This window comes from Cariama cristata, unplaced genomic scaffold (assembly GCF_000690535.1).
Source record: "Cariama cristata isolate BGI_N322 unplaced genomic scaffold, ASM69053v1 scaffold1038, whole genome shotgun sequence".
NCBI classification, from domain to species: domain Eukaryota; kingdom Metazoa; phylum Chordata; class Aves; order Cariamiformes; family Cariamidae; genus Cariama; species Cariama cristata.
In genome coordinates, this window is record NW_009630419.1 from 34,270 (window position 1) to 49,148 (window position 14,879).

The 14,879-nt window shown below is 45.4% G+C and overlaps 1 protein-coding gene across 1 annotated transcript in view; it reads left to right on the plus strand.

The window, feature by feature from the left end:
* The window catches only part of EGFR (epidermal growth factor receptor), a gene marked incomplete at its 5' end in the record, with an annotated part of 44,210 nt that overhangs the window by 8,967 nt on the left and 20,364 nt on the right, over positions 1–14,879 (plus strand). Inside the window, 10 exons of the mRNA XM_009705500.1 lie at positions 320–461; positions 1,328–1,444; positions 2,010–2,136; positions 2,236–2,309; positions 3,520–3,610; positions 4,348–4,547; positions 5,597–5,729; positions 7,153–7,252; positions 9,149–9,306; positions 14,703–14,738. Of these exons, the coding sequence (XP_009703802.1) occupies positions 320–461; positions 1,328–1,444; positions 2,010–2,136; positions 2,236–2,309; positions 3,520–3,610; positions 4,348–4,547; positions 5,597–5,729; positions 7,153–7,252; positions 9,149–9,306; positions 14,703–14,738 (1,178 nt within the window). The remainder of the gene's footprint in view (positions 1–319; positions 462–1,327; positions 1,445–2,009; positions 2,137–2,235; positions 2,310–3,519; positions 3,611–4,347; positions 4,548–5,596; positions 5,730–7,152; positions 7,253–9,148; positions 9,307–14,702; positions 14,739–14,879) is intronic.

Sequence of the window (14,879 nt, forward strand, 5' to 3'; positions counted from 1 at the left end):
CTTCTAAGACATGCAGATTCGTTCCTGTTCCCACGTGAATCCCAGCAGCTCTCTGCCAGAGTGCCAAGGTTTCTTGTTCAGAACAAGAAAACCTCATGTTCTCTGATTTTTTTTTCCAAATAGTAACCTCGATTGTCCAACCTGAAGCAGCCTTCCACCTTCAAAGCATAAGGGACCATCCCAGTAGCTGCTTGGGGTTTCCATTAGAGCTAATCAGGAAACAGATGAGCCCATCAGAGTGTTTTTAAAGAGCTAACGTAAAACCATTATCACTTTTTAAGGAGAAGAGAGTTTAATGGGTACTGTTGTTCAATGACAGGCATGCCGCAAGTTTCGGGATGATGCTACGTGCAAGGATACGTGTCCCCCATTGGTCCTGTATAACCCCACCACTTACCAGATGGATGTCAACCCTGAAGGAAAATACAGCTTTGGAGCTACTTGTGTGAGGGAATGTCCACGTAAGTTCATGTCAGGTTGCAGCCGCAGAGGAGGTGGTGGGTTGGAGAGAGGTGGGAAGGGACCTGTGTCATCCCTCTGCATCATGGCCAAGTGAAAGGGCACTTTTTTGTTCTCCTCAGCTTCTGGGGGAACCAGGAACAGGTGACAAAAAAGAGAGAATAACTGGTAAAGAAGACAGCCTGCCTGCATCCATCACCTTCCCTGATTTTTAACCATTAAATTTTGACTTCTGAAGATTTTTCTCTTGATGGGGAGAAAAAACATCTTATGAGAATCATCAAAACAGCGGCCATATGGGATCAATCCTGTGGATTACCAAAGCAGTATCAACTCCTAATGGGTTCTTAATTAGGACTGGTAGAAAGTCATTGGTTTAAACACTCTCTCTCAAGGCCTGTGATCATTGCACCCTCTGTAGATGCTTGCTTTTTGTTTCACGCTGTTCCATGTCCATGTTTTTTCAACCCATCAAGACTTAAATGTAAGAGAGGGTTCAGCATACAGAACTGGTAGCCCTTTCTGAGGTTGACCATTGCCCTGCCTGGCCCTTAGCCTGAAAGAGCAAGTGAAGACGAGGGATCAGAAGTGCCGTGTATTGATCCCGACGATGGCACTTCCGCACAGCCTGACCTTGGCAATGTTGGTTTATCCTTCTGTGACCGTTCCCCTCTCTGTAAAATGGTGATAGCACTCTATGTCCATCTACCTTCAAAGGCTGTTTGTGAGATTTCATAATGCAGCCTGTACTTTGCTAAGTAAGCCAAAGTTCAAAAATCCTTTCTCTTCCTAGTATTGAAGTGCCTGTGCAGCCCCCAACACATCCCTCTTGTATTTCAATGACCTTTGTATCCTTGTTTTTTTCCAGACAATTACGTGGTGACAGACCACGGCTCCTGCGTTCGCTCGTGCAATACCGATACTTATGAAGTGGAAGAAAACGGCGTTCGGAAGTGTAAAAAGTGTGATGGGCTATGCAGCAAAGGTATAAAAAGCATGGAATAAACCAGTAGGGCTTTGGGATGATAGGTAACTTATTAGAAGTAGTACGTGGAGTTCTGACCTTAATTAAGTGCAAATTCACTATAAATATCCAGTGCTAGTTTTGGAGATCTGACAAGTGGTTTGATCAGGAAACATGACTGCAGAGCATGCTCTCCAGCTGGGATACACCACAAGTACAGTAGATAAACTGTGCGTTGTGTACATGTGTATCTTGCACATCAGCTGCCTCCTTCATTTGTTCTTCCCAGTATCTCATCAAGGGGAATAAAATGAAAATGGGACAAAGAGAGAGAAGGGCATGTGCCCGAGCCTGTGTGCAGAGATGCTTGGACCAGAGCGGTACAGCCGGGCAAGCAGGAGGCGGTTATCCTGTGGTGCTTTCTGAAAAGCAAAAGTAGGCAAAAGATCCATAAAACTCAGCTTACAGTGGTAGGTTTGACCATATGGGAGTGCTTTCAGGACTAATGGCATCTCCATGTTTATTTCTTCCATGTGACTGGGCTTCATTCTTCTCCCCCCTGACTTTTGTATCTCTCTTTTAACAGTGTGCAACGGTATCGGAATAGGTGAACTTAAAGGGATCCTTTCCATAAATGCCACGAACATTGACTCCTTCAAAAACTGTACCAAGATCAACGGGGATGTCAGCATTCTCCCAGTTGCATTTCTAGGGTGAGTTGCCTCCTGGTCATTTAGCAGTGGAGGAGAAGGGCTAGGGAGAAATTCAGGCCGAGCCATTCTTTTCCCAATTCCTCATTCTCTTTGTTTCAGTGATGCCTTCACGAAGACCCTACCCTTGGACCCCAAGAAGTTGGATGTCTTCAAAACAGTCAAAGAAATATCAGGTTAGCAATGAGTTTTAAACTGAGATGTCCTCTGACTGGTACTGCCAAAAACACAAATGGAGAAGGGTGAGGGAAAATTTTTTAAGCACGTGATGAGAAATACAAGCAAACAGTTTCTGTCTCTGAGCTACCAGGGGCCATTCTTCACAAAGGTGGTCAGCAGCACCTCGCCAGCATTACACCCAGTAACCCATACTGGTCTACCATCCAGGGTGTGCAGTTTGGCCAGACCATCCCCTCTGCTGAACTGTCAGCCCTGGCAAAGAATAAAAGCAGAGGAGATCCTCAGCCACCCAAGAAGTGTGTGGTGATGCAGAGACATGCCACTCCGGCAAAAAAAAAAAAAAGCCAAGTGTGTTTCTATTTGTGGAAAACCTTTTGGCAGCTCCTTAGGGAAGCGTGCTCAGTGGCTTGCGTCATCCTGGCGGAGACACCCTCTCCAGCCTGAAGAGCTCTTCCTTGGGGTGACCGCATCTCCACGGGCACAAAGCGACGAGCGGAGCACTCAGCCGCCGTCTTGCACCAAGTATCAATTAAAAGTAATTTTGTTCAGCCCATTACAAAATGAGTGTAACATCAGAGCTGGGTCTGCAGACGTGACCCCGGTTCCCCTTTTCTTTCTGTCTTTTCCCTCTCTGGTTCCCTTCAGGGTAGCAATGACTAACCCCAGAGCTTCATACAGCAGCCTGCAGTTTCCCAAATTCTCCCCTTCCTCCCGAGCATCTCGGCTGAGCAGGGCAATCTGCTTGCCTTAGCAAATCCACTCTGAGCAGCTCTCTGTTCTGCTCTGTTTCTGCTTTGTCTTTGATTTTCCTGTTCCCTGAGGGCAGCTCAGGAACGGGACGGAGCGAAGCCTTTCTCCCAGAGCACCGGAGCCCGCAGTCTCTCAGCCAGCGTTATCTGCTGGCAAGAGCCATCATCACTGGCGGCTCGGTGTAGCAGGATGCGTGGCTCACCAATGCGCTCGTCTCTTACACTCCTAAGCCCTCGTGGTGGGCTAAGAAGTAAACTGTTTATAAAACGGGGTTTAAAAATATCTTCCTGCTCCCTAAAATGTCATGTTTCACTTTGAGATTCTCAGATAAGCATAGGGAAAGCACAAGCGCTTTCTCCCTGCACCAGAGGAGCTCAAGGACGAGGTTCCGCTGCCAATACTGACCACGGGTTTTTTTATTACTATTATTTTTTAATCTTCTTTTCTTCATTTCAGGATTTTTGTTGATTCAGGCCTGGCCTGATAATGCTACTGATCTCTATGCTTTCGAAAATCTGGAGATTATACGAGGCAGAACCAAGCAACAGTAAGTAAATCGTGTGCCAGAGCGACTTGATGTACAAAGAAACTCTGTTTAGAGCTGCCCTTGTCTGAGCACACCAAGGGAACAAGTGGTGTGAGACTCAGGTGTCCCAAAACTGTCCCAAAATGGGAAAAACCCTGCAAGGAGTAGAGCATCATCTTTGTAGCAGTGGACAATGTGTGGATGAGACCCTCAGCTCTGTGCTGCATGTGGAGGGCTGCCCTGAGCCTGATCTCGGGACCAGGGTTTCCCCCACCAGCCTGGAAGCACAAGCAGGACAGAGAGAACTCAGTCTGGGATGAGTTACGATATGATCAGAAGCACTTTGGGATTTGAGGTAGCTGGGCAGTTGGGGATGGAGACCGTGGCTGCCGGGCAGTGTGGACACCGGCGTTGAATCCAGCACCCTCCTGCGTTTACCCCGAGTGGAAGGCTGGCTTGCTGGACCAGCACAAAATAATAGCTGCTCTACCTACAACCGTTGTTGCATATCATTTAGTTGACAGAGCACACATGTCCTGCCAGTTTTAGCTTAAAAAGCCCATGCAAAACCAGATACGAGTATTGCAGTTGTTTTACAAAAGGCGTGAAGTTTAGAGGGCTGGGCAGCATCTTGCTTGAACAAAATTCAGTCCACAGCAACACACATTTGAAAACTAAAAGAAAAATGTGCCGAGTAAAACCCTGCTTACTAATTCTCTTTCGTCCATGTGTTTTCTTTTTGTCCATCTCCATTTTAGTGGCCAGTATTCCCTTGCTGTTGTTAACTTGAAAATACAGTCCTTAGGGCTGCGCTCCCTCAAGGAAATAAGTGATGGAGATGTTGCCATTATGAAGAACAAGAACCTCTGCTATGCTGACACCATGGACTGGCGCAGCCTGTTTGCAACTCAGAGCCAGAAAACAAAGATTGTACAGAACAGAAATAAAAATGAGTGTGGTAAGTCAGTGCTGCCGTCCCGCTCCCCGCAGAAACTCGTGTTGAAATGCAAGAGTAATTTGAGCAAGGGTTTTTTCTCTCTGTTCCCTTGGCTGCAAAGTTCATCAGTGACACTGCTTTAATGAAGGTGGTGAGGGGAAAAGTGGGATTTTTTTCCCCACTGAAGATGTGGACTTCATGGTGTCCAGCAGATGGGAAGGAGCTCCTTCACCACTATGGGTATAGTGAAGCCACGTAGGTTGAAGGACACAGAAGCTCAATTCAAACATTGGGCTTGATAAGATCAAAGCTGTTGTTCAACCATGTTGCTGTTGACTGCAGTGGTCCCTGGGCCAAAATCTAATTATTTCTCTTTGCGCAATATGAACTTGTATTTTGGAATTTGATCATAGAATGACAGAATGGGTTTGGTTGGAAGGGACCTTAAGAATCACCCAGTTCCAACCCCCTGCCATGGGCAGGGACACCTCCCACCAGACCAGGTTGCTCAAAGCCCCATCCAGCCTGGCCTTGAACACTTCCAGGGATGGGGCAGCCACAGCTGCTCTGGGCAACCTGATCCAGTGTCTCACCACCTGTGGTAACTATTTCTTCCTTATATCCATTCTAAATCTACCCTCTTTCAGTTTAAAACTGTTGCCCCTTGTCCTGTCCCTCCATGCCCTTGTCAAAAATCCCTCCCAGCTTTTTTGTCGGCCCCTTTAGGTACGGGAAGGCTGCTCTAAGCTCTCCCCGGAGCCTTCTCTTCTCCAGGCTGAACAACCCCAACTCTCTCAGCCTGGTACTGGTTTAGCTTTATTATACGGCCGTTAAGCTGTCACAGAGGAGCTCGTTCGTATTTCACAAGGCCAGAAGTCACTCTTAATTTCAGGCTTTGGGAATTAAGAGAAGCACGATTATTCCTCTTCCATGCTGCCAGGACCATTCGTGTCTGCTTTGGAACGGGTTGGAGAAACGGGCTGGTCAGGATGGAGTCGCTGGCAGTGCTGTGTTTGCCCTCCCTCCTGCCTTGACCTTCATGGCTTTTCTTGTCTCTCTTTGTCTCCCAGCTGCTGCCAGGCACTTTTGTGACCCCTTGTGCTCAGATGTGGGCTGCTGGGGCCCAGGACCCTTCCACTGCTTCTCCTGCAGGTTTTTTGATCGCCAGACAGAGTGTGTGAAACAGTGCAACATCCTGCAAGGGTAAGGTCTCTGAGGGATGCTTGAGGTTTTGGCAATGATTTGGGGGGGCTGGTTTTTAAAATGTGTTGTAGCTAGAAAGCAAGCAAAAAATAGAGTCTTTGGATTCATGGGATTTTCACCAGGTTTGCAGAGACGTTGATGAGTACCTGGCTGAGGTACCTCTCCTTCCCCATTCAGCATTGCTTAGGAGTTTGCTCCTGCCACGGTGACTGCTGAGAAAAAAAAATCCCTTTAAGCCCACAAGGAGACTTATCTGGGGGCCCAAGGAGGCTAAGCCTTACGCTTCCTTCCCCGTAAGAAATAAAGGAGCTTAAAGCCCCGGTGAACATCCAAGCTATGCCTGTCATGTCAAGCACGTCGGGTGAGAGCCGGAGCCATTTGCCATCGGTGGGAGCTCAGTCACCCCCAGAGCGAGGACTTCACCGCTCGGCAGGTTTCCTTACTGCAAAGAGACTCGTATTTGCTCAGATGAGCAATTTGCAAAGTTGCGGTCAAGGGAGAATGAACTTTCATCCAAAAAGCACTGGGAGCAGCAATTTCAGGCAAAATTATTGCTTCAGCCTCGCTCAGGCCAAGGAAGACACATCACTGCCTGTATAGCAGGACTGTGGCTGGGGTTTTCAGTTAGTTCATCAGGTGATGTAGGCAGGAAGGGCACATCTAGCGTTGAAAATTCCAGAGATTTTTTGGAATAAGTCTTTCAAAGTTTGACTTTTAAACATCGTGAGTATTTAGCAAGTACTTGACTGGGTGCTGATGCCCCTGATGTTTGTATTTTGCTAGCAACTTGCAGTTCAGCAGCTGTCTTTTTTGTAAGTGAATTCCCTTCAGCAGCTATTATGTCCTGAAGGGCAGATCTGGGCATTTTTTGTGTCAAATGATGGGTAGATTTAGTTTAATTAATAACACCATTACTTGAAGTGGAACAGCTTTATTGCTATTGAAACCATCTGTTCCCAACTTTCATATTTTAATGATTCATTGTGCGTTGTCGGGAGGGCATGAATTTAATTATCAGTGCATTGCTGTTTAACTCTCCTAATTATTATTTGGAGCCTTGGAATCACTTGAACTGTTTTTGCTGATCTCTTTGCATCACTACCATTTAAAAGCCTTTGGAAATCATTGCGGATATTCTGTGTCGTTAGCTTAAAAGGGAAAGTAAACTAATTTGTAGTGTGCAAGCTGGAGTGCCATGTGTTTCACCGTCAGCCACATTTCCCTTACTCTTACCTCGCCCTGGTTGCACTGAGCAAGTACTCCTGGTGTAGCCAGAAGGGTCCCCCTGTACCTCCTCCTGTCTCAGTACCATCATCCCAATCTATTTAAATGGGAAAAGGCAGGAAAAGGAGAGACGACCACAATTTATTGCTTGCTAATCAGCCTGTTTTTTAATTATTTCTCTTTTGTTGTTGTTTTCCAGGGAGCCGAGAGAGTTTGAAAGGGACTCCAAGTGCCTCCCCTGCCACCCCGAGTGCTTAGTGCAAAACTCCACCGCGTACAACGCAACCTGCACCGGACCTGTAAGAGCAAATTCAGCTTAGCAAACCTGCACCTCAGACCGTGTACTAATACGTATTTCCCGTGTTGAGATAATCCTGAGGTCTCGTTTACCCTTCTCCGAGATGGAGTGGAGCTGGCGAGGGTTAGGAGTCAAGGGCTTTTGGGGCAGGGGAGCAGAAAAAGGAGAGAACACTTCAGGGTGTTCTTTTTCTTTTGTGTCACCCATCATATGTGTAATCCACAGGTACAGGCATTGTAGGGCCTTTCTTTTTTGTCTTTTTACAGAAAAAAAAAAAAGCAGCTTACTTATGCATGTGATGATGTGGTAATTTGGCAGACATTTCAGGAACCTCCAGCTACCGAACTGCCATGTTGGTGTGAACAAATTAAATTTCCTTACTCAGAGGGAAAAAACTGGTTAAAAAAGTGGATTAAACCAGTAGCTTTTTGCCTTTTTGAAAAGCCACCATAAAATTGTGATCACAACCAAATGTTTACCAAAAAATACGCAGGAAGCAGTTTTTACTTAAAGCCATGTTCCCTCCTTTAACTAGGTTACAGTAAATGCCTATGTTAAAGTAACTGCAGGTGTAAATTATGTTCAAAGAAAGGGAATCGAAACGAAACGATTGGATTTTCAAACTTGTTCAAATATTCCAAATTCATACAAAAGCTCCTTCTACAAAAGTCAATACAGTGTAATCTTGCTAGTCATCCAGAGTCTTCCTCAATTTTGTTGTTCTTGAATTTTGAGAATATTCCCTTGTGTTATGAAACATCCAGGTTGGCAATGGTGCAAAACGATTTCCTTTTAATCAGACCAAACTCATCTCTTCATTGTAAAACCCTAATTTTCTTTTTTTTTTTTTTTTTTTTGGTAATTGAAATCAAATCTCCTGCTGCCATCACAGATCCTCCTCTGTGCTACTTTACCCAACTCTTTAAACACCTTCTGCCATCCCTGCAGCCACGGTGCATTCGACCCTTGCCCATCATCAGTCTGAGTCGACACTGCTCAGTAATGTGAAGCATTTCCATCCTCCCTTCTAGCTTAGACCACCAAAGCCTCAGGGATGTTATTAACATTATAAACTCCTTCAGGGAGTGACCACCCCCTTGTTCCATATTTGCCCAGCATCTAGTAATCAGTCTATTGTAGTGGCCCTTAGACATTACAGTAATTAAAATTCTCTTCCTATAGCATGCCTTACTGTCGTCCCACTGAAACCGGCACTGTGGATCTGGTCGGGTTTTTCTGCATGGTAAAATTTGACCCAGAATTGCTGGTTCCCCTGCTTTAAAATATTTAGGGCATTCCTTGTGATGTCATCATCTGAATAAAAACAGTTCTGCCAAAAATGGCCAAAGGCAATGCCTGTAAACACAAACTAAGTGCTTTTCAAAATAAAAAAAAAAAAAGAATGGACTGCTTGGGTTGCCTCCGTTATCCCCTGCCTCTCCCTAACAGAGGAAAAAAAAACATGCTGAGAAACCAGGAAAATAATGATTTGAGGCCAGTACTTCAGGGAGGTGTCCAGGTCCATCATTTTAAATCGTGTGATGGTAGATTGCACCAGGCAGCAGCTGGGCCCTCCGCTTTTCAGCTTACCCCTTCTTAAGGTGCCATTAAATTATTCCCCATTTTAAATAAAAAAAATGCAAGCTTTCCGACCAGGCAGAAGGCAGGGGAAAAAAAGCAGCAACACTGAAACTCAAGAAAATATTAGCTTTAAACATCAGGTACTACCTTTTGTACGGTCCATCCTACAAGAGCAAATACTTGCAAGACTATCAGGTAGCAAGGTAATAAAACCAGATGATGCTGAAAACTTGGAAGGCATTTAGATTTATCTTCTGAATTTCCTCCTGAATAGGCTGATGTAAGGGCATTATAAACAAGCGGTTTCTCTTTGCAGGGCCCTGACAATTGCATGAAGTGTGCCCATTTTATAGATGGTCCCCACTGCGTGAAATCCTGCCCGGCAGGCGTTCTGGGCGAGAATGACACCCTGGTCTGGAAATACGCCGATGGGAATGCTGTTTGTCAGCTCTGCCATCCAAACTGTACCCGGGGGTGAGTAAAACCTTGGGCTGAATGGAGATGGGGGGGGAAAGAAATAGGGGAACAGCTCGTCTCAAGCTAATTCTCTTCCCGACGGTCCCATTTCAAACCGCCGAGAAGAAGAAATAGCAGGGAGCGAGAGAGGTCAGGAGTGCACAGGTAATGTAAGCAGAGCGCGGCAGACTTTGTAAATAGGAAAAGTTCAGTGGCGCTTCATCTTTACACAGAAGGCAAAGAAGAGAAGAAAAAAAAAAAAGAAAATGTTTTAGGGGATTTGAAACAGATTTGTTTGTTGATTTAAATAGGAAACTTCCTGGAATTTTACAGAACTCACCCACCAGTGATGCGGTTTGGGGTTTTTTTCCCCCACCTGGCTTGGTGCTGGGTGCTTTGGTTTTGGGAGGAACGTCAGTGACATCTGGTGGGTGCTGGGCTCCTGGGGCCCATTTTTCTCTGCACCTTTCGTTTTTTAGGAGGGAAATCCCAGTGGGGTACCACAGTGATTTTCTTTTCTTTTTTTCCTTCCTTCCATACGCCAGGACTTGGTCTGAGTTTAAAGCCTTGCTTGCCTCCTGAGTGCGGCTTTATTAATGGGCATCACAGTAAACCCAATCTGTATGAACCATTTTTGTCCTCATTTGGGGACACGCTTAAACTGCCACCTGTAACGAGCTGTGAACTGAACTGTATTTAACCTACATGGCAATAAGTAACAACTGTCTCATCTCCTGGTTTCCAACCTGCACAGGACACGGGATGCACAATAAAAGGTTTTAGGGTTTGAGATTTGGTTGTTGGAGTGTGATGCTTTCAGAACAAAAAAACAGCCCACGTTTAGGGGCTTTTCCTTCAGAAGCCCCTGCCCTGTACCCTGCAGATCTGTCTGATCCAAAATCCTTCTGTAATATGCCTGTAACACGTGTTGCAAGAGAGAAGTTATAACATATTCAGAGCAACCATCATCCCGATGTATATTAGCTAATTCAAGTGCCAGGTCATTAAAGAGCAGAGTGCCCAGGCCACCACCTTTCTGGAGAAACGGAGATGAAGGGTTAAACCAGCAAATAACAGCCCTTCCTTAATGCTCGTAGTGAATTCAGTGCTCTGGTTTTCAGACGGTAGCTGTAACAGCCATGTGGGTTTGCCATGATTTACAGCAATGCCCACTGTGTTTTGTTACAGTCGTAGGCAAGGCTTATCAGGGCTTCCCATCACCCGCTGGAGAACAAGTGATCTCAGTGGAAAAGGGATCTTAATATCTTTGCTCTTTATTAATAACCTCAGTAGTCCCTACTGATACGAACTGGCCACGGTGATCCAATATCCTTCTTCTAACTGGCCATGTGGAAACACAGCCGATTACTGGAGCAGCATGATGGGTAACCACATCTGAACAAGGCTTTCCGCTGTGCGGCCTCGGTAGTGAGATCAAACGCTAGACTTGAATGAATGCAAACTTGGAGCACATCATCTGCCAGGCAGGGATGTAATGACGAGCTACGCGGTGGCTCTTCGGGCACAAACAACTCCCCAGAGCAGACTTCATCAGTCCATTCCTGCAAGACTTTAGCAGCGGATGGGTGTACTGCTGGTGATGGGGGTAGGGTAAGGAGATGATTTTTTAAAATTAGGGATACCCAACATACAACTCAGTGTATTTGGCCCTGTGTTATTGAGGCAGAACATAAAAAGTACTATCAGTTTCATCTCTTGTGTGAAAGAACTGGGCTAAGTTTGCCACAGTTATACTGCGGACATGCTCAATGGCCCTGATCGAGTTGCTGCCCAAATGTGGCAGAAGAAATAGGCTGTATCCCTGAAGGGCTCAAGAGAGCTAGAAGAAGGTAGCGTTACGATTTTTGCTTTACAGATGGGACATCTGAGGCCGATGTCATTGATGGGTAGGGAGTCCGTGTCAGAGGCGTCATCTGGGAACGTGCAGTCTGGCACAGCGTTGTCCCCGGGAAGGCAATCGATCAGTAATGCCACTTACTTCTCTTCACGCCTTTTCCCTCGTTGTGCTGCGGGAATGGGATCTGTTCAGCAGTGGGTGGAAAACATCTGTCTCGCAAAGTTTTTGCATCCTTAGAAACCACAATCTCAGCGATTTCTGCCTGACAAGAAACAACAACATCATTTCTGTCCCTGTCCAATTTCACGGCTAGAGCCTACAAAATCTTATCAGCATGATTAAATGCGCTGACTTCAGTAGTCATGCAAGTAAGGGTTTCCAGGATCTAGCTCTATTTTCCTTATTTGAAGAAGCTGCAAGTAAAGAGGACTTCTCTTCCCAGCTGAGCTTTCTCACAAACTTTGTTTTTTTACTTTAGACGTGCTTACTGGTAATGCATCGCTTCTTTTGTATCGCTGTGAAGAATCCCATCTAGTCTCATTCTCTTTGCTGAGTTGATTTTTCATCCTTCATTAGAAAACAGAATGGAGAAACCTTTCCCCTGCTCAGCCCAAAAGACCCCTTCTCTCTCATTTCTCCTGGAATCTCTTGGGGATTGTACACGAGCTTCCTCTTGCTCTGCCTCAAGCACACACCAGCTCAATTAATCTGCTCGGCGTTGAAGGATTTGGTTTTCCCTTGCCACTCGCCCAGAGTACAGGAATTAAATTCAACCCCAGGGACTGGGCTGGAAGAGCAAGGAGGAGAGAAGCCACCATTGAAGTTAATAGCGCCGGCTGATGCGTCCTGCCTCCGCAATCGCTCTCAATGCTCCGTGTCTCACCAGTCTTCGCGTTAAATGCCAGGGGATTTTAGTGAGGGGCTGAGAAAGCAGCCGGGGGGGTCCGAGAGGGAAAGGTTGCAGCAGCACAGCACAAATGTCATGCCTTTGTCACACTCTGAAGGTTAATGAGAAAGAAAGGGCAGAGGAAAGTTCTTGTAGGACTTTACAAAATCCAGTGGTTTTCAATTTCTTTTATGACTGTGAAGTAACTTAGGCTGTTATAGCGTCAGTTCCCTCTGAAAGGCCATAAATCATAGCGACCTGTATTACACCGAATGAGGAACTACGGGTGGAGGAGAAAGTTGTTAAATTCTTGATGGATTTGGGAAATAAATAGCTGTGTTTGCACTGGGACAAGTAATATTTACATAGACAGATGAAATGCCGAGTTCAGGATGCAGTGGTTTTCAGGGACTGTATACAGCATTCATTTTCCAATAAGAAGAGAAATATTTCAGACTACAATCACTGCTAGATTCCATCTGATATATCCATAAGATCTTGAGGCAGTTCATAACACAAGGTCGCATTTCTCATTTTGGTTTCTGTAAGCAGAAGAAAAACGATTCAGGACTGGAAAAAGTGATTGTTTAAATTCCATAAAATCTGGTTTACTTATGTTGGGTGTCATCATAAAATTCCACATTAAGAAAGATGGTTATATTTAGTCCTGGATGGGTATTTGTCATAGGCTTTGTTTCTTCTTTGACTTGTGAAATGAATCAGAAAATCACGTGGGATTTGAAAAGCACAAGCTGATCTGTCATTTTCTTCCCAAACACCTTTTTACTTTATCCCAGCAGACTTGATATTGATGGATTTGTGTGGGAAATAATTTTTAAAAAGAAGGGGACAGATGAAAATCTACATTTCTCCTACTTCTGCCTTCTGGTGTAGGAAAATAACTGGTCGGTCATCCTCAGACTGTAGATACTATCCGCTTAGCTAAATTTTTTTGCTGTTAGGAAGTGCACGGAGGACTTTTAGGAAGAGATAATTTGAGAGACCGCAGTCACATTCTGAAATAAAGTGAGGTCTTTTAATTTCATGTCTTTATCGGGAGAAGTTGCCCGTGCTTTGTTGCATTAGCATGTAGAAATTCGTATCTGGGTGGCAGAGCATGACAGGAGGAGGTCTTGGGTCCTAGATCAGTTTTCTGTTGAGCACCCAAAGAGAGAAGCCCGGTGCAAAGTGAGATGACATCTCCTGTGACCGTAAGCAAGCTGGTGGGTTCTGCTCCGCAGCCTCTCCGTGCTTTGTTACACAACTGAGCAAACAAACCAAGCCGTAGGCAGACAGGGAACGGTAACAAAGCTGGGCGCCCGGGATCCGGGAACCGGTATGCACAGCACTTCCAGTGTGTCCAGGACACCAGGATGTGCACATTCTTGCATGGGAGCCCAGTGAACTCACAAGACCTTCCAGATGCTGGGTCTTGGAGCACTGCGTTGGCCCAGAAACAAGGCAAAAACACAAGGGAAGATCAGAGTAATGAAAACAAACAAACAAAAACCCAATAAAATGAGTAGTTGCTTCACCTCTTCCTCCCCCAGACCTAGATGGAGTTATGAGATAAAATCTGCAACTCCACCTGCCATTTTGAAATTCTTCTGGTTCCTCCTCTCGGCAAGAGGGAATTCAGAGCAGTTTTCCCGGCACAGGCTCACTCCTTACCCCCTACTTGACCTCCTCGGGAGTTGTTTTGGGATGATCCATTTTCTTTAAGTCAGCGCAAGGAGCGGATACCACAAACTGAACTGTTCTCCTTGCTATGCTCTGTTTTTCAGAGGTGATGTAATGCTCTCCTTCCCCGGTAGACACCACAAAGACCACAATTCCCATGAAAAGCATACATCTTGTAGCCCTGCAGCACTTAGGGAATGCACGGTGCCTCTCACGCTCGTTAGACCATCAAGTGAATGCAGTCACTGTGTCTTCATCGTGTTGGGTTTTTTGCATTGGGCTGCCAAAATGGATTTCGGGCATTTTAAACTCAAATGGAGGGTGAATGACTTGCTAGGAGAGTTTCTGGCTCTCTGGATAACTGTCAAACCTGTTTACATTACCAGTAACATAAGACCTTAGATTCTGAAAGAAAAATATCATGGATACATACCAGCAGACTATAGCCGAAGGGAGCGCTGTCAAATCCTGCTTTCTGATGGGAGCGTGTCTCTGCTACCCAAGGTTTCCATTGCAATAGAAAGTCTGGAAATTGGAATCTTTTACTTATCAGGAAACAAGGATTATGCAGGAGGGTCTGCAGTGATACGTTTCCATGTGGCTTTCCGCTCTTGTGCAGGGGAAAGGCTACTTCTGTCCTCCTCCACGGTCAGCCCTGAGGGTCTGCGCTAACGCAGATGTCCACGGATCCCAGGTCCATTTGAATTTTGTGTTTCTATGTCCTTCCCCCATTCTGCCACATGCTAGAAAGTTGTTTTAAAATATTCTTTGAGCTGAGCATGCAGCATAACTATGCCTCTAAGTAAAAGATTCTGGAGCAAGGCTGTTGACTGATATTTAATAGAGTACATGACTATTATAAATTCCTATGATAATACTTGGGCTGCTCTGAAACACAAACTCTGCAATCAGTAGCACTCTTCTTAGTTGGAATTATAGAAGTATGTATGCCAGAGCTAATATGTTTGTAACGTTCATTTGCTTTTACAGGTGCAAAGGGCCAGGTCTTGAAGGTTGTCCAAATGGGTGAGTATTTCATCTGCTACAATTAACGACAGAGCTGGAAAGAATGCATGCGTGTTTACATTTCCATGCTGGACACTGCAAGGCAGCTCTGTACAGGGAAGTGACAGATTAGAGCGGGCTCCAACCTATAAAAATTATTTA